This window comes from Cygnus atratus, chromosome 18 (genome assembly GCF_013377495.2).
Source record: "Cygnus atratus isolate AKBS03 ecotype Queensland, Australia chromosome 18, CAtr_DNAZoo_HiC_assembly, whole genome shotgun sequence".
Lineage (NCBI taxonomy): Eukaryota > Metazoa > Chordata > Aves > Anseriformes > Anatidae > Cygnus > Cygnus atratus.
Window position 1 is genome coordinate 12253206 of NC_066379.1, and position 18918 is coordinate 12272123.

At 54.4% G+C, this 18918-nt stretch overlaps 2 protein-coding genes across 2 annotated transcripts in view; both read right to left on the reverse strand.

Moving 5' to 3' along the window:
- Nucleotides 1-7607: 7607 nt before the first annotated feature.
- On the reverse strand, nucleotides 7608-18177 carry ENDOV (endonuclease V). Its single transcript, XM_035568668.2, has 10 exons — nucleotides 18108-18177; nucleotides 17569-17740; nucleotides 16254-16388; nucleotides 15837-15876; nucleotides 15632-15744; nucleotides 15458-15526; nucleotides 14716-14788; nucleotides 14228-14382; nucleotides 8949-9025; nucleotides 7608-7891 (listed from the first exon to the last, which is right to left on the reverse strand). The coding sequence occupies exons 1-10, from the start codon at nucleotides 18149-18151 to the stop codon at nucleotides 7864-7866; spliced, it is 906 nt and encodes a 301-aa protein (XP_035424561.1). The 5' UTR covers nucleotides 18152-18177; the 3' UTR covers nucleotides 7608-7863.
- Nucleotides 18178-18183: 6 nt separating this feature from the next.
- Nucleotides 18184-18918, reverse strand: part of RNF213 (ring finger protein 213) — a 52996-nt gene continuing 52261 nt past the window's right edge. Inside the window, exon 67 of the mRNA XM_035568670.2 lies at nucleotides 18184-18901. Within this exon, the coding sequence (XP_035424563.1) occupies nucleotides 18748-18901 (154 nt within the window). The 3' untranslated portion in view covers nucleotides 18184-18747. The remainder of the gene's footprint in view (nucleotides 18902-18918) is intronic.

The following is an 18918-nucleotide window of genomic DNA, read 5'->3' on the forward strand; positions in this document are numbered from 1 at the left end:
AGGTCAGCGATTGCCTGCAGCAGATTTTAACATTTATCATCCTGGCTGCTCTGCTGCAAGGCTCTTACGCAAGCCAGTGCGGGCACAGGGCCGCCCCCAGCCAGGTGCGCCCCCGAGTCCCCGTTGTCCTTACCTCCTCTACCCCCCCTCCCCGAGAGGCAAGAGCAGAAGCGCAAGGCTCCGGCAGCCGCCGCTCAGGAAAGCCGGGAATTAGCAGCCCCCAGGGAGCAGAGCCGAGCGCAGGCAGCCCTTGGCCACCCCCCGGGACATGACCCGGAGCTGGCCGAGCCGGGCACCGTCCCGCGCCCGAGCTGTGCCGATGCGAGGTTTGGAGGGGGCCGTGCCTGGCAGCTGGCAGCACTCCTGCTCCTCTCTTCTGCTGCCCCACATCACCCATATGTCAGCGCCGTCAGCGGTCGTGAGCTCTGCCAAGGCGTGCAGGGCCGAGAGGAGCCCCCGGTGCCAGCACACCCCCCCCCCCCCCCCCCAGCAGGGCCGCGTGCCCCCGCCAGCCCCGCACATCCCCAGGGCAGCCCCGACGCTGCTGGAACTCACGACTGCTCCGGGGCACGGCTGTGGCAGGTGCCCTGCGGGGGAGCAGAGGTCCCCCAGCCCCCGGGGCTGTGCTGGCTCGCAGCCCCATCCATGCCCCGTCCACCCGGCAGAGCTGTCACACACCCAAAAACCAGGGCCCTTCCCACAGGCTGGAAAGGGCATCAGCATCCTGCACATGCCGTGGCTGCAGCTGTGGCCTCTTCTACCCCACTGCTCCTGGGATTTGGGAGCAGCTTCAGCATCCTCAGCCGCTTCCCCCGCTCCAGGCGCTGCAGCGACAGGGCCCAAACGCCGCTCGGGAGATCCCGGAGAAGGATGCAAGAGAGCAGCCAGCCACACGGCGGGGTGCGGGGGGGCTATTTCCAGCAAAATAAAACCGTATCTGCCTGCAGCCAGAAGGCAGGAGGCAGCTCCAGCCGGCTGCGGGCACAGCTCCGCAGCTCAGCCTGAGGGGGGGCTTCAGCACCTGGTGCCCCCCGGCTGTGGGGGCGAGCCCTGCCCCACCACGGCACGGCGGGTTAATGGGATGCCAGCTCACCGCAAACAGAGGGAAAGCAGGTGACATTTACCCAGCAAACTAATTGATATCCAAGTAATTTGTGGGAGAAACCTCGTTACACACCAGCTGGATTCCCCAAACCCTCCCAACCTTGCTCATTACAAACAAGGTTTGTGTGTTAATCAGAGAGCTTTAATCGCATTGCTACCCACTGTAATTTTGAGCAACTTACAAAGCTACCAGACTTATCACAGGCTTTCAGATCCTAAGCACTCTCTAAAGAATTTGTTTGATATTTTATTAGCTGGCATTAATGCTCTTCACGAAGATGACGGACATTTCTCTTTCAAGCAGCGACACGGGAGCAGAGCTGGCTCACGGCACGACCTCTCCTCCCTTTCATCTCCTTCCCGAGCCTGTGGTGGGGCAGGCGTGCAAGCCCTCCCTCCAGACGTGCCACCGCCCCGGTTAATCACATCCCTGGATCCAGCACGCAGAAGGAGCTGGTTCCACGCAAGAGAAACTGCTCCAGTCAAAACATCAGCCGGGAGATGCTCGCCCCCCCGGCAGAGCTGCCCACGCCAGGCGGGGTGAGAGGCAAAGTCCCTGCGCTCACCGGGGGCCTCCCATGCACGAGGCTCTCAGGAGTGCTCAATGAAAACAACATAAAAAAAAATAAAAATCAGTGCACTGGCTCATACGCAGCAGTGGAGGGCGAACAGCTGGGGGTTCGCAGGCAGAGGTACAACAAGCCAAGCAGCGAGTCCAAGAAAAGCAAGAAAAAGCATGTTCCTAAGGAAACATTCCGCATCGCGCCCTTGTGTTGGGAACTAGACCAAGAATTATTTACAGGCTGATCGTACGGCCTAAAGCGAGCTGCTCAGGCCTCCAGAAGGGGACAGGCGCGCCCAGAGCACAAAGGGGAGCCGGCACCTGGGGGGCCATGCACAGGCCCCGTGCTCCTTCTGCTTGCCCACCCCCTGCTCCCTGCCCCTGATGGCAGTGGGGTCCTGGCCCCGGCCCCCCTCCACTGCCGCCCCCAGGGGGGCTCTGCTCGGACGCCAGCCCCCGCCTCGAGAAAGGAAAGACGGACGCGTGCCGCCGAGCCCTGCACAAGCTGCTCCATCACCCTCATGATGCAGCTCATAGTTACCTTGTTCGCTATCAGTTCGGATGTCAAGGGAAATTCCACTCATTTGCTTTTAGTTAATATGGCCTTGACATAAAGCCAGGGGTGATGTTACCAGTTTACAGCTGGGCCCTGGTTTTGGGGAGCACGAGGGCAATCGCCCCTCCTAGATCTACCTGACCAGCACAGGTTGGAGGGGAAGAGGAACGAGAACTGAGAGGGGGAGAGGAAATCCTTAAAATCCACTTTCCCTGTCCTCGGTGCTCACTCCTCTGGAGTACAGGCCTTGAGTCACCAGAGCTCAGTCCCCGCAGCACAGGCAGCATCCAGCCTACCACCAGTTCCAGACACGGAGGTGGGAATTCATCTCACCCAGCCTCAGACATCTGCGGCTGAGTTACTCATCTCAGCTCCCTCGATAATCAGAGGAGAAACACAGACCTGCATCCTGAAGCACCCCCTCTCCCTTACCAAGGGATCCCAGGTAAGCTGCGTATGAGGAGAGACCTTCTTTCCCGCTCTGTAGATGCCCACAAAAAACGCAAAGGAAACAAATCCAAAGACCCTGTAGCAGAGCAAGTCATCCAGCATCTGCCTGGCACAAGTCTTCCATCTCTCCTCATGTCCCCAGGGGACACAGCAAGCTGTAAAACAAGTGCCCGTAAGAGCTCTTGGGAGGCAGGTGAGAGGCTCCTACCTGGAAGGAGCCAACGCCGGGTTCTTCTGAACCAACACCAGGTTCAGAAGGGGAAGGGGTTTGCTTTAGTTAGCTCAGCTCAACTTGGCACAGGAAAGCTCTAAAGCAGCCTTTGAGCTGCCTCTAACCGTGCGCAGGGCTGAGCCCGACCCGCAGAAGCCAAGCCTGCGGGGAGGAGGCTCCGCATGGGGCGGCTCAGCTTTAATTAAGCCTGCTCAGGCTTCACCTGGTGGCGAGCGTAAGGATGCCAGCCAGAAAGGGCTCTCCAACACGAGCCTCAGCAGGGCGAGCAGCTCCCTCCAGCCTCCCCCTGCTTAGTGAAGCCCAGGAACGGCCCCGGCTTCAATTTCCAGCCGAAGGAGCCAGCGCAGCAGCTGGGGACCGCGGGGGACACGGAGCCCGCTCCCCATGTCACGGCTTGGGAAGCCACCTGGCCACGTGCCCAGCACGGGAGGGGAACGGGCCGGGCAGAGCCAAGCGTTCCCGGGAACAGGCGGCTCCGTGAGGCTTTCCTGCTCCCACCTCCGCTCCCTGCAGCGCGTCCTCCTGCAGGGGGACTGGGCTCGCTCCACACCCGCAGCACGGCTCCAGCAGGAATCACTGTTCCAGCAGGAATCGCAGCTCCAGCAGGAATGGCTGCACGGAGCTGTCTGGGTGCCACATCCCTCCCGGAGCACAGCAAGGGGTCAGAGAAGCGAGCCCCCACGGCACGGCCCGGCAGCGCAGGGCACTGAGTGGCCACGCTGGGCTGCAGGATGCCGCTGCTCCGGGGCTGCTCCAGCAGTGGTAAAGCAGCAGAGGGGCAGATCAATTTAATCAACGGTAGTAAACCTTAATCCGTGCTCCAGGCATGCAGCAGAGAGGCAAAGACTGTCCTATTGGTACAACGTAGTGAGAAGCTAAAGAACCCTCCCAGCAGCCTTCCCCTTGTGCAGAACCCTCACCATAACCTCTAGAGAGGCCTCCACCTTCCTCCCCCTTCCATTTCCCTCCATTCTGCTTCCTCCCTTTGCTCCCACACCCCAGGTTTTTGCCACGGACGCAGTTATCAGCCCTGCTGACCGGTTCTGCCCCAGCCCGCAGTCCCTGCTCGCCGCCCAGGAGGGATGGCAGCGCAGCCACGTCCCTGCCCGCAGAGCCAGCGCTGGGGTTTGCAGCACGCAGCCAGCCCAGCTGCTGCTATTTAGCAGCTCCAGCCCCACGCCCTGTTCACCGACAGCACCGAGAAAACACAAAGCAATGGGACCCACTTGGAGACTCATGAACAGTTACATACAAACGTTAAAGGGAAAAGTACCTTTGGAGATAACAAAAGGCCAGGCTTTGTAACAAGTCACTAAGAGATCATTGAGAACTCAAGAACAAGTATTTAGTATCCAGAAAAAAAGCTAATTTTCAGCAAACAGAGAGTTAAAGAAGAAGAGAGATGTATGAGTTTACATAGCAAGGACACTCAAGCTCTGGTCTCTGAGTTTCCATTAAGAGGAGGTTTCATGCATTACAAAGCGATTTTCCCTTCCCTGGTTTATAAGCCAATTAGATAAAGACCAAGTTAATCCCTTATTGTGTTCAGAGAGCCTCAAGTAGACACCAAACACAGGGATTAGTCAATTTGTTTAACCGACTCCCCACGTTCCAGCGGCTAAGAGAGCATCGCGCAGCGCGGGTGACTCCCAAAACCCAGCAGAGCCCTCAGCCGCGGGCCTCCCGGCTCCACCACGTCCGCAAGGCCTCCTCCCCACCACGGCAGCCCCCAAGGCCATGAAGATGACTCCGACCCAAAGCAGTCGGATTTCAGGGAAGTTACCTGCACTCAGGACACGACGAGCGCGGAGCCATCCGTCCACGCGGAGGGAGCCCCCTGCGGCTGCGACACCTCGGGGCGCCCTGCGGCTCCTTCCCGCTCAGCACCGCGTTCAGCGCCGTGTTCTGCTCCCGGGCAGACCCCTCCGTGCTGGCTGTGGCACAGCTGATCCGAGGGCACCAGGCCCACCCCAGCGAGCCTGCAGGCAGAGCGGTGCGACCCCGACCTGGGGATGAGCCCAGGGTGGTCCCAGCTGCTGTGGTACCCAGCACGGGCAGGCTGCTCCCTGCACCAGGCCATGGCAATTGGCAGCAAGAGAGCGATTTCTTTGGTGGCCGGCCCCTGCGATCTAAGGCACAGCCGTTCCCTGGCTCTTGGCGCGTCAGGTGTGCCTAAATCCCTGCCAGGTTTTGCTGCTGGGGTTTGTAGGAGTTGCTGCCTCGCACGTGGCTGGAAGGAGAAATGGATAAACCGCTTGCTGCTGGCAGAGGCCTGGGGGCTTGTGTGAAGAGCTGGGAAAGGCCCTGACAGTTCCTCCCCCAGAGAACTCCCTAATTAACACCTCCACCCCTCCCAGTTGCAGGGGGGTTGCAGGGCTGCCTCCAAGTAATGATTTTGGCTGGCAGCGTGTGGACACAGGCCGGGGGGGGGGGGGGGGAGGGGGGCGCAGTGGGGGGCTCCAACCCCACCAGGCCCCTGCCTGCAGGCAGCTGTGTGCAGCAAGTGCTTTCTCATTAAGCCAGATTGGCTTTGCTGCTGCTAATTACACTGCTCGTGCTCCTCCCTCACAAGAGGATCCAGTAAGGCCCATTGGCAAGCCATGGCCAGGCCCCAGCTCCTCCACATCCCACCTGTGAAAGGCGTTTTGGCCGGGCCAGCGGAGCTCTCTGACAGCTCTGGGCGTCCTCACGCGTTGTTCGGAGGCCAAGCGAAGCGGGGGCAGCAGGGCTGGCTGCTCCCAGGGCACTCGGTTTTTCCACTCGTTTCTTAAGCTGGCATCAGCGCTACCGCGGGGCCGCTTGCCGGGAAGCTCTGCCTCCACGCCGATCCCTCGAGATGGGCGGACGGCAGCACTGAAGTGGCATCGCATCTGCGGCGCTGGGAGCAACACGAGAGCAGTGCCCTCGTCCCGTCAGCTGGGAAGGATTGCCCCCCAGATGCTGCTCCTCTGCCCCCTGCCAAAGTTGGGGTAAGACACAGCCAAATGCTTCCTCTCACCCCTCCCTGCTGGGCACAGGGATCCCTCTGATCCTACACACACCACAGGGATCAAAGGAGCAGAGTTTCGCTGTGTCTTTTTCTTTCCTTCCCGGTCTCTGTCCACCCACATAACAAACTCCCATGTGAAAAAGGCTTTGAGGCTTCCCAGGAGACAGTATGCTCCTTCTCAAGGTTTGAAAACTTCTGCTGCTTGTGTCTTTAAAACGCATGAATCAGCACGGTTTGTTTTTTTTTTTTTTTTTTTTTTTGGGGGGGGGGTAAGTGCAGGGACCAGAACCGTCAAAGACTGAGTGCTGCCAATCCCCCTTTTCAACGCCCCTGGGGACCGGTCCAACAGAGCTCCCCAAAGCAGGCCCTGGGGGTGCCCGGCCCATTACCTCCTCCCTTTTTCCCACCCGGGGTTACAGAGGTGACTCAGGTGTACTCCGATCTAGCAGATGCTGCACAGACATGCCACACAGGCTGAATGTCCTTTGTCCCCAGAACAACACCGAGAGGGAGGTGGAGGTGAGACACGAGCAACAAAAGCTGCAAGATGAATTTATGCAAAAGCAAAGTGCTCAGCAGCATGTAACACCAACCACAGAAGTCCTGACCCTGAGCAGCCCCGGGAAAATGGCCTTTTTTCTCTTTAGGCTGGAATCTTACACAGGCATGGTTTTTTACATCCACATACCACAGTCTGGGCTGTGTTCAAGTGCCTATTGCTCTTCAGAAATGGTCAAGAATAAAATGCTGAATACAACCAAGAACCCACACCTCTGGAGGAAAAGCTTTAGCCTGGCAAGTTGGACTAGGCCAGCTGTATTGATTCAGGGATAGAAACTGTTTGTTCTGTGCTCTGCTGCTAATGCAAAGCTTCACAAAGGCTTAACTGGTGGGTGTTGGTCCAAGTGTGCTGGCCACAGAGAGCTTCCCTCCTGACCTGACACGAGTGCTCCTGGTCCACTCGGGCTGCAAAAATCCAGGCTGGGGATCTGACCACCTTGACTGATTTGTGTATTAGTAAGGACTTCTTTCCCCATTCTCTGCAATGAGAAACTCTCCGTTCCCCCGAGATGGTCTTTTCTTCGGGAAGCGCTGGTCTGCACCGTGAGCCCTGTCTCAGGCACTGTGGGGAGGCTCACAGTAACACCAAGCAAGTCTGCGTCTCATAATGCCCTTGTACCTGAATTGTGCTTCAGCAGCAATGCAGAGCAATTTCACAGCACGACCAGCAACACTAGAGCACCCTGTGCCCAGCACAAACGATGATTCGCACACAGCCACCGAGGTCTGGTACTGCTGCATAGCACCACGGCAGCAGGCACGCAGAAGCCACTGACACCAAACAGACAGAAAGCTTCTCAGGTACTGGAGCTCAGACCACCAAGCCTCTTCCAAAATACACAGCAGACTGTTGGCTCCGTCCCCTCCCTCGTGAGTCACACGCCCACCTGAAACACGGAGTCCTCTGCCCGTCTGTCAGGACCAGCCGGAGCTGCATACTGGGCTTCTGTTCCCCAGAGACGTGCAAAGCGAGGGTGAGAGAACAGGCTGCAGGGACTGGGTGGAAGCCGTTCCAAAAATGCCAAAAAAGGAAGTCCCTGTCCCAGAGGAGTGGTGGGAGCCAAAGGCCAGCTTTGGAGCTTGACAGTAACTATGTTGAGTGCCCCAACATCTCCTTGTAAATCACCTCCTGCAACTACCCGAGTACTCAAGAAAGTTGTAGAAAGTGAACACATGTATTTACAGTGCTTCAAAACTGACCACGAGAAATATGCTCTAAACATCGAGCAACATCCTTAACAGAGGCTGGTTTGCCGGTCTACCAGAGGAGTGCACAGTGGCTGGCGTTGTCCCGACCAACACAGCCTTGTGCTGCTCTGCCCACGGGTGGCACCCGGCCGCTGCACTCTGCAGAACCACAGTCTTGCGTTCAGTGAAGAAGGGGCCCTGCAGTTTCTTCTGGCATGAGATTAATCATCCAGTTCAGCCTTCTCTTTTCTGCAAGGAGCAAAAACCAGGAAGGATTACAGACTTGAAAAAAATAAAAAAATAAAAATAAAAGAAAGAAACCAAAAAGACCATCTACTATGTCACATACATGGGATGACTTTGGTGTTTCTGCTGCACAGGCTCCAAAACCAGCTAGCCTTTGTGTAAGCTTCAGCATCAGCATGAAGCACCAGCACAAATGGGGGACATGTGGCCTGGTACCGCACAGGGCTACCCCCCATAGCCTGGCCACACTGTGCAACACTACTACAAGAACAGACTCATCTTTTGTTTCTGGATGCATTTCTCAGGATACAGGAGCTGAGCAGAGCATGATGAGTTTCACTGGCCAAGTGTCCTAACGAATCTGTAAGAGCTGCCTCAAGTCAGCGCAAGTAATCCCTGACTGCTGCCACCAGCAACCTTCATTCTTCACTCTTTCTGGTCCAGCATGACCCTCAGAGCAGAGCGGGTTTTGAGTACTGACACACTTCATTCGTCCTGAAGTAGCTCTTCAGGCAGCGCTATCTGCTACCTGTCCAACCTGGTATCAGTGTGGGTCTGAGGGAACTCAACAACAAACCCCCATGAACAGTGCTGAAAAGGCAGCGCGGCCTTTTCATGACATGAGGAACTCCTACGCACCAGTGGACTTGCCATGGATTTGTACCGTTTAAGAGCAGCCATTGGCCTACATTATGTAAGAGTGGGGCAGTCTGACCCTCCCCTCATCTTCTGGGAACAGAAACCAGCTCCCTGCAGGATATTTCTGTTCACCCTCATGTCACACCTGTGGGCGTCAGTTCTTTGCTTATCATGGGTGCCGGAAACAGATCAAATCCCCAGTGACCTTCCCCAGCCTAGGACACGGTGCTCTGCAGAAAAAACGTGTGAAGTAGCATGGCTACAACCACCAGAAATCACCCTTTATGGAGGCAACATATGTCCTGATGTCACTTCAGCTCACCTTGTTACCCGGCCTGTCCCTTTAATGCCATTACTGAAGATCACTACATGAGCAGATCCCATTTGGAGAGGCAGCTGCTCGGGCTGCCCACACACCTACCTCTCTGGCCCAGAAGATGGGACCTTCACTGGTGAACACATCTGCTTCCGAATATACTCCCTCGATCTAATGTCAGCCTGGAATAAAGGAGGAAAATGAGTGAAAAGGGATAGATCAGCCTGTTTGGTGTCTCCCCATAGTTGTCTCAGTATGCCCCTGCACATCCTAATGCCAGTGCATCATAACTAGCCCTTCTGTGACTGCCTGGCAAAAAGCAACCTGTGCGCTTCTGTCCTTGGTTGTTTTTTGTGCCTCACTGTAAGCTGCTTGGGAGGGTGAAGACTTGAGACAAAGAAACAGAGGGTCCTGGACTGAGCAGCCCTACTGGAGTACAGTCCATTTCAGAAAGAGAAATTACAGTCTCTGAACCCTTCCTGTCTGCCCCTTCACTTCTCAGATGAGCAAGGAGGCGACGCTGAGCGTGCAGGAGACACTGGGTTCAGACAGTTCCTGCCCGCCCATGCCTAAAGTCTGCTCAGCTCTCACCCTACCACAAGCATGGCAGGATGAACAGCCAGAGCAGGAACCAGACTGAGCTTCCTCAGTAAATCCCTGTTGCAGCTCAGATGTGTGGAGTCATCCCTCACCAAAGGCTTCTACAAGACCCAAAGGATGCATTAGCACGGGTTTCCAGCTCACACTGCAGTGAGCCTTCCTGCAGCAAGCACTGACCCAGCAGGAATCCCTCACCTTACACCTACACTGAACAGCTCCTAAGATGCCCTCCTGGTCATCCAGGGATGTGACAGGCCAGCAAGAATTTCCAGAGCCTAAGTAAGAATTGTTCACTGGCAAAGGGAGAGCTGCTGAGGTGATGGGCTGCTTTTCCATTGTGTCTTGTCTCTGTGCCAGAGCTGCAACTCCCCTTTCATGAACCCTGGCAGAAGAGAGCCAGGCTGAAGGAGACACAGGAGACTGAGCGTGCTCTGGTGTTTTCAACCCGTGAACCGACCTAAATGTCTTCTTCCATACGCAGGCACCTCTGAATGCAATGCAGGAACGTGTAACGAGCAGCCAGGCTCCTCCATGGGCCTTTTCCAGCAATAGCTTGGAACCTGGAGTCCAGGCCCACTGATGAGAGATGGAATAGACTTGATAGAAATTTAAAAGCACGGTCTCCTCAAAAGTTAAGGAAATACTGGAGCATTTTATTGACTTCTCTTGGGGCTGCAGAATGCCTCACGGACTCTGCTGCGATGACCTTCACTGTCTACACAGTGAAACAGAAGTGTCCTGGGACTACGCTAACAGGGACTCCCACTGGCATTTCAGGCAGGTCAGGCTGCAGCCTTCAGGCTCAGAGCATTCCAAGATCATCCATGGTCTTTACAGCTGTGACGCTGTGATGTTCACAAAGAATTAGCTTTTCTGGTCACTAATCAGCTGAGAAATGTGGCTGTCCCCTCCACAGGAAACTGTAAATTAAGAGGGGGAACAAGGCTACGGAGGGGGCTGTGAAGAGTTGGGAATACAGCAATACAGCAGGCAAGTTGTCAAGATGACATGGGATGAAACGAGAGAAGCTTGCATTGCCCATTTTTGTACCCATCCCTTTACTTCCTCTGTTCCAGCAGTTGTATCACGAAGTAACAGATGGAGAAGCACGCCACTTGTCTGCTGCATATCCTTCTCCCTAGGCATGAGCTTGGCTCATCCTGCCTTTGCGCCTGGTGGGCTGGCTGTGTGATGGTAATTACGTGGCTAAAGCAGGTAAAAACATCCTGTAAAAGCAAACAGAGACGAGGCACAAGCACACTCTTGGCTCTACCACTTCTTGGCAGCAGATGCGAGGCAAGTGACTGACACACCTTTGACACTGTCCTAGCTTGTGAGTCCAAAAGCAAAGCTGCCAAGGAAGACAACAGGAGCAGTTTACACGCCAGACCGCAACAGTGCTACATGCTCTGCTTTCCAGTACAACCCCTCCTGGGGCCACAGATGAAAGATGTAACGTTGAGACTCTACCAAATTCATGGTTTACTGCCCTCTTCCTTGAAGTTGATCTCAGAGCCATCACCAAACCTCATCAAGCCCCTCCTCATGCAAGCATCCAGTTCCTCCTTTCCATTTCTGGAACCCCAAGAGCTATAGAAGGCGTTGCTGAACATTTACTGGATGTTCTTGTTGCCTTGAAGTATTACTGTTCAGCTTTCCAGTGCTACTCCATATTAGTGTAGGACTCTTGGATGCCATTACAAGCACCCGGATCCTGGTCTCTTGGTAACTTTGATTTTAACATTCCCTCAAAGTTTTTATTTTCTTTTTCAGAAACTTTCTTTCTCAAAAACACTGCTAGCCTGTGACATTTTAGAACAGCTGCTGTGCCCCACCTCAAAGACAGAGTCTCTCTCTCCACTTAAAAAGCAGTCTGTGACCTTCCCAGCTGGAAAAGCTTCACAGAATATGATGATCATGCTAATAAAGTGGGTTAGCGCATCCCCAGTGGCTGTCCTTGAAGCATTTTCTACTCTCATCACTATGCTATACTTCTGAAGAGTCTCTCCCATGCCCCAACGAGCTCCCCATGCTTCCCCCCCTGCAGCTCCCAGCCAGGCATCTCAGGTGGAGACTCTGCCAGCTTACTGCTGGAAATGCAGCTCCACAACTGCTTAACAAATCTGCGAGCTCAAGAATGAAACATGGTTACATAAGGGGTGGTTTGTTTGGGAGATTTTTTTCCCTTCTCTCTATAATTGGACAGTTTCATAACTGAACTGACAAATAACTTTGATCACTCTTCAGGATAAGAGATTACGTGATGTATTTTATAACGAGGGAAAGAGGTTGTTCAATGGAGTCCCTGCTGGGAGACCAAGGTAGCAAGAGTCAGATCTACAACCTATTTTTCTAGGGAAGAAAACCCCCAAATTCATTCTACGGATAACATAAGCTAATGCTTGATTAGGTGGCAAGTTACTGGCCAGTCCTCACTCCTAACACAGTGCTGAGAGACAGCTTAACCCAGCGTATTAACCAAGAGGCTAATCAATAAGATGGATAACTGTCCCGTAATAATCCTCACAGATTGTTTCTATTTTCAGCAGGGACTAGTGTTGGCATTACGGTCTGGAATTGTTGCTTTGCCTATTTTATGAGGGGCAGTGGTGAGCAGCAAGCTTGTATTGGGGGGCTACATCTCAGGGGAGTAAGAATTTCAGGATATCAGCGACTGATTTCCCCGCAGGGCAGCAGGAGCTATTCACACAGAGAAGAGGGATGATGGCTTATTTTTCAGTTTTGCATTAATAAGTATTTAATACTGCACATGATGTGACCTGCAGAAACTCACAGCTGTGGCCTGGCTGATTTCTGTCCTCCTTGGTGGGCTGGAGTAACATCAGGCTGCCCCATCAGCCACATCCTGAGCCAGCAGGAACCAGCTGGGCAAGACGCCAGCTGGAGCTAAAAGGATCATCAAGTGAGCTGGAGGCTGGTGTGCAGCCAGCCAGGAAGCTGAGGAAGCAAGAGCAGAAGAATCTGTCCCAGAGCAATCCTCATCAGATGGAGTGTTAAAAGCTTCTGGTTCCTCACTGTGCGTGTGGATCCTGGGTCTGAGCAGGCTCGGAGCGTGGGCAAACACTGCAGAGGGCATCTGACCTCCGCCAGAAGCAGGCAAGAGCAGTTGCTCTCAGGAGGGCTTGCTGTTGGTTCCAGTGCCACTCAGTTTAAATGCTTTGTTTATTTTTCTGGGATGACAGCTTCTGCCTATCTCAATACCTTTGTCTGGTTAGCTTGAAAGGACCAAGTCTGCCTCAAAACCTCACCAGCTGGCTGGGTGGAGGGATCGCCCCTCTGCAAACGATATTCTGCCAGTTCAGCCTTGCATACAGAAGAAGTACTAAACAGAAGTAAATACGTACGCAGGTGATAATGAACTTCCCTCTGCTTTCTCTGAAAGATCACCCCTCTCACCTGCATCACAGCCACAGTTCCTTTGGCAACACAACCACATCGTGGGCTGAATGCAAATCAAACTGCTTCTGATTACTGTGAAGATGCAGTTTCATGCCCAAGAAGCACAACACAGCCTACACAGACTGGCCAGCCATACCTCTTGGAAAGTGGAAGGTTTAAGTTCCCACAACAGTCGACAGTATTACACACGCTGCAGCGTAGCACTGCGTTCATCCAAGCCGTAAACACAGCCTCAAAAAGGTACTGCCAGCTGAGTTATCTGCAGAGCATTACGCTTCTAGGGCTACCAGAACTTACCAACTAAGGGCTAATATTCCAGAAGTCTTTCACTGGACACTGGGAAAGCTGTAAGCACATCACCCGCCAGATCTGCAAGCCTGTCATGGAGAGATCCCGTAGCAAAAAGATCACCCAAGCCAGAACTCCCCACTGCCCTGCATCAAAATCTGTAACAGTTACTACACAGAAGTGTGGTGGGAAAAGTCCTGTGGAAAGGTTGAAACACCGTTACCTCCTGCCACTCCTCTGCCTCTACACTAAACACACACCCTTCTCGATTTCTAGCCTTTCTGCAAGGAACGTGACAACACCTCATTCCACCACTTTAAATAAAAGTCATAGTTAGAGGATTGGAGGAGTCTCGGAACATAGACAAACACTGGAGAAAGCTGGAAATGAAATGAAGGTGATGAAAACCTCCAAGACACCTTTTTGTTTCCAAAGGGAATGCTTTTCCCCTTTCCTCTGAGCATGCTGAACTGCAGAGCTAGCTTACAGCTCTGCGGAGGCATCTGTCCCTTGCTGGAAGAGGTTACATAAGAAGATCTATCAGCCTACTCCCGTCTGGCAGGTAGTGGTTTATGAGATCAGAAACTCTAGTTCTGGAATGGATGCTTCAAGGTTTGTTTTGCTTTAAGGTGTTAGATTTTTGTCTGTTTTATAACTATAGACCCGATACTCTGCTTTCAGGAAACACTGCGGTGCCAAGGAGAAGACCCTGTGTGCAGAGACTGCGTTAACAGCCCCCAGCAGGACCTTCTCAGTGCTGCGCTGAGGAGCTGCAGAGCAAAGGTGGCCAGACACCTGACAAGCACGGAGGTGCAGCAACGTGAACTGCGTGTTCCAGGGCAACGTTACAAACAGGGACATCTGGAGAGGCCCTGCTCCCTGAGCAGCCGCTGGGTCAGGCCCACCCGCTAACAGCAGGGTGACCCTGAGAAGGGAAGCACTTGTCAGGCTAGAAGTCCCAGAGGCTTTACGCTTCTCCAATCCCTTTCTCAAGCCCTGCTGTGATTTAATTAGTCTGAAGCAGAGCCTTGGTGGCAGCTGCGACTCGCTGAATGTGATCCAGTGCTGTCACCTACTGGCTGCCTGCTGTCCCAGAGCCCGCAGTTCCTTGTGGAGTGCAGTAGCGAGGAAAAGCCCAGAGGAGCAGCACTGCAGTCTGTGCTAGGCTCAAAGCACCAGGAAAGCTGCGTTTCCAGCCCCTCTGTATTAACATCAGCATCACAGAAGTTGCCTGCAGAGAGGAACCAAGAAATCTGTCAAGCTAGGTCTGCAGTGAGGGTTGGGTGCACTTCTCAGCACTGCGTCAGAAGAACAAGCAAGGAAGAAGGGAGGATGATCACTTAACCACCACGTAAACAGCAATACAACAGGCTGGGGAGGACAGGCCAGCAAGAAGGGTGCCCACTGCAGAACTGTCAGTTACAGACGGGTGGCAAACTGAGGCTCCGAAACATCACCACAGGCTTGGCATCCGCAGCTATCATGTCCCCCCACTACCTACCTGCCTGCCTGCTCCCCTACCCCAGGTCTGCACTCCCCTTCCTCAGCTCCCCTGCTTCTGTACCTGGCGGATGGGCTCCGGGATCCGGTACCTGCAGCAGGACTGGACTAGACGCACAGCTGTCTCCAGGCACACCCTGTGGCCCACAGAGATATAAAGGGGCTTAGAGCTGTTGCAGCTACGCAGGGCCTGTGCATTCAGAAACAAGAGAGATCAAATACTTAAGAGGCTTACTTCAAACAAATACAACGTGGCAGATGAATTATAAGCCAGCCACTTGTCTTCAGAGGGTGGGCTGCTGGGTCTGTATTTGCTAGCTCCCAACCTCCTTGATCCTCTGCTTCACAGTTACCTCCTCACAGGGACTGTTTGCCCTTTTGGACACTCGTGACCCTTCCCCAGATGCCTCATACAGCTCTGGGAAGCAATGAGACTTGCTAATACAGACTATGTTAACATAACATCAGATGAAGGAAGTTTCTTACACCTGCCCATTTCCTGTGCAGCACTCTTCTGAGTCAAATGCTTTTGTATTGCATCCTGGTAAGCTGCTTGACAGTGCTTCATGAACAGGGTGCCACAACCACGTACATGAATACACCCAACACCTGAACCACCAACTCTTTCCACTGGTGTCTGAGTTGACAGAAAAGGGAAATCGGCGCTACTGGTCACCTGTTCAGACCTTGTCTTCCTGAACTAATGTCACCAAGACCAGTCCCACCACAGTGACAACATCCTCCGGTGCTCACAGCTACACAAAGCTGGAAGGCTCGATGGCCAAGCAGAACTCCCTGCAGCTTACCATACCAAGGACATTCCCTGAAGTGCCTGTCAGTGGGAATGTATCTCCTCCCCTCTGCAAGGAACGGATCTAGGGCACAGAAGCACACAAAGTCAGTTGGTGACAAACTGAATGCGACTGTGCTAATTGTCTAGGGATATTAAAGAGTGGAAATAATTCCCAACCTAGCCTCACCTGCTCTCTGTGCAGCTCATCCCTGGCCAAGCCATCCACCTGCAGGAGGTTCTTGGCCACTCCAATGCACGGTAGATCTGTCAGGACTCCCAGGTGACAGGCCACACCAAACCCTGTCAACAACAAGGCACTCTAACTGCAGAACACCAGACAGGAATCTCAAGTGGCAGCATGGGGAGAGCAGGGCTCTCCAGTGCAGTCCTACCTCTGTGATGGAGCAGGCCATTCCCATCTACAAGAAGCACCTGAAAAAAAAATACACATTATTTTCTGTGCACTGAGAGCCTCCAATGTGCAGTGATGCTAGCCCTCTGAGGAAGAAGTCTGTCTCAGTACTTTTACTCCTCTGCATAAGGATCTTCCTTCCTTCAGTGCTGCTTACATATGACTTTAAATGGCCAGTGTCCCACCGCCACAAGCTCTTAATGGCTGGCAGCACTCTTCACTGGTGCCACACACAGAATAGCATCCCTAGTCCCTGAAGAAAGTGGAATAGTTGCCTCAATAAAACTTCAACACTGTGCTTTCTGCTCTGCCAGCAGAAAACTGCTAGGCAGCGCAATCTCAGCAGTACTCTGAGCCTTTGTGACTTTTCAGCTTAGGACAAAGAAATGAGCCACACCTGAGGTTTGAGCCTGGGCTCCTCCTGCTGAAGTCTCTGAACAGCTTCCACCAGGAAAGGGACCTCTCGGAAGGCCAAGAATCCTGCCACATACGGGGCACTCACGGCCACCATCTGGCAGTCCTCGTACAGCACCTAGGAGTACAGTGGGACAGAGCAGAGGCAGTGACCTCCAGGACTTTTCTGGGTAGCTCCTGGCTCTTTCAGACATCACTTCTAGTTTATGTCCTTTACTTTGTTGTTGTTGTTTTTTTCCAAATACTTTGCTTCTGGATCTCTCCTACAAAGCTAAGGGCATTGGGTTGTGTCAGTCCATTAGAGAAAGGGGTGGATAATGGACTGCTGACAGAAGACAGCCAGAGATCACCCTACCATACCCTGCTTGAGAGCAAAGTCCTGGAAAGAAATGAGAGCAGCTATTCAAATACACAGCAGGGGACCCCAAAGCTCACACAAAGCATTATCAAATGGTGTTCGTGTTTCTACACAGGGAGGGGCAAGGGATGCCAAAACAAACCCTTTAAGACAGGACAAAAAACGTACACACAGTGTAAGTCAAGAATCAAGGAAGGATTTGGAATTCAGTTCACAAAAATCCCAGTGGCCAATATCAAACTTTATTTGTTTGTTATAGGTTTTAAAGGTAACTTTTACATAATTTTTAAAGTTAGGAAACAGGCAAGTAACTTTATTAATTCAAGGTAAACGACTATGGGATGTGGAATTTGTGGCAGTCTTAGGAATGCTTCTGTAAATTATACCCCGTATTACGAGTTGATTCCAAGCAAGAACTCACAAAGAGGACAGCTGCTGCTTAGGAGTACTGCAAATGCTTTAATTTCTTCTCTCGATCGGCAATGAATAACAACGGTCCTTTGTGTCTCCTCCTGGGTAGTGGCTGAGACTGGCTATTTCTAATACCTACCTAAACCAGCTAAAGTCGTCTGCGCCTGGCTGCGACCTACTTCTCAGCACTGTATTTTCCGATTTACTCACTTGTACCCATACTGAGCCTATCCTTCAGTGCCTCTGAAGTTCCCAGTAATCCCATGAACCTCCTGCAGCTGGGAGCGGTTTGCATCGCATCTTCCCAGAGGTATCTCTAAAACCTGACTTATTCTCCCCTCCGTTTATCTTTCTCACAGGACACGGGGCGGGAGGCTTTGCGAAGCGCACGCGGCAACTCGCTGAGGTCCCGCGAGGCGGAGAGGCACGGCAGACAGCGGCCTTTTGTGGAAACCTTCTGAGAAAACGCCTCCCGCTACCGCACGCCTGGGCACCACCCTGCGGAGCGCAGCCGTTTGCTCGCCGTTACCTCGAGCCCCGGGTAGCTGAGAACGACGAGGGAAGCGCAGGCCCTCGAGTCGTCGCCTTTGACGTAGGACAAGTCCACGCCTCCCACTCTCTCCAGCCCCGCAAAGCTCGGCTCCTTCTGCCACTCCTCGGTGTCCTCCGCCACCACGCCGCCCTTCAGCCGGGCCTGCTCGCTGCCGGAGGAGCGCAGAGCCGCGGGGTGAGCGCCGCCTCCCGCCCGGCCCGCGCCCGGGCCCCGCTCCCCCCGCACCGAGCGGGCGGCCCCGGGGCCGGGGCCGGGCCCCGCCAGGACGCACAAGCCTCGGCTACAGAGGGCAGACCGCAGGGGGAGCCTCCCGGGCGGCCCCGCTGGGCCCGGCCCGCACCGAGCGGGAGCGCAACGCGGCCCCGCAGCACCGGCCTGGGCCCGGGCCCTGGGCCTGGGCCTACCCCGCCCCGGAGCCCCCCGGGCCCGCAGCCTCGCGCGGTTGCCATGGCCACCGCCACCGCCCCCCCCCCCACCTCCCCGGGCGCATGCGCATGGCGCCCCCGCGCCGTTACCGTGCCCAGCGGCGGAGCAGGGCGGCCGGCGGCGGCCCCGTCATGGCGGCCCGGCGGGGAAGGAGGCGGAGGCGGGAGGAGGTGCAGCGGGGCTTTATTGAGGAGCGCCGCGGGGAGGGGCCGGCCCCCGGCGAGGCGAAAGGCCGCAGCTGGGGGGTGAGGTGAAGGCAAGAAGGGAGCGGTTCGTTCTGGGGCAGTTTTCGCTTTTTCTCTCTTTCCACCTCGGTCTCGGCGCTCCGGGGGTGCTGAGGGGGACGAAGGGGGGCGCAGCGAGGCCGGCGGCACAGGGGGAGCTGTGCAGGGGAAGGGCAGCAGCATAGCAAGCACCCTGGTGCTGGCAGGTATCAAGAACCAGGGAGATCGCAAAAAAAAAGGTGCCTGTCATTTCCCATCATTAATAAGCACCCTTCTCTTTCTGCTCTGTTCTGCTGCTGCTGCATGGAGGCATCCAAACTTCACCCCGTTGGCGTAAAAAGTGGCGTGGGGGGAAAGGTAACACACACAACACAAAACCAACACCCATGAAACCCTGACCTTCCTGAATCTCACTTGCACCCTGTGTTTGAGACACTAAAATGCTTGGTGTAAGAGGAGGAAAAATCACTAGTGGCCCCAGGCAGGCCCAGTGTTGCTAGTGGTCTTAGTTTTCTCTACGCTCTCTTTTGAAGAGAGCAGCTGCTTTCCAGGTAGCAGTAGCATGGGAGAGGAGAATCTCATCTGGGAATGCATCTTGCAGCTCTGCAGCCAACTCCGAGTCTTTTTCATCAAGGAGAGGAATGAGTGATTCCTTCAGGCTAGAAAGCAGAGAGCA

Coding starts and splice junctions, on each gene's coding strand:
- ENDOV (XM_035568668.2), bottom strand. CDS start 18,151: ATGACGGGGCCGCCGCCGGCCGCCCTGCTCCGCCGCTGGGCACG. Junction 17,741..18,107: donor CTGCTCCGCCGCTGGGCACG/GTAACGGCGCGG, acceptor CTCCTCCGGCAG/CGAGCAGGCCCGGCTGAAGG. Junction 16,389..17,568: donor TCAGCTACCCGGGGCTCGAG/GTAACGGCGAGC, acceptor CTGTACTCCTAG/GTGCTGTACGAGGACTGCCA.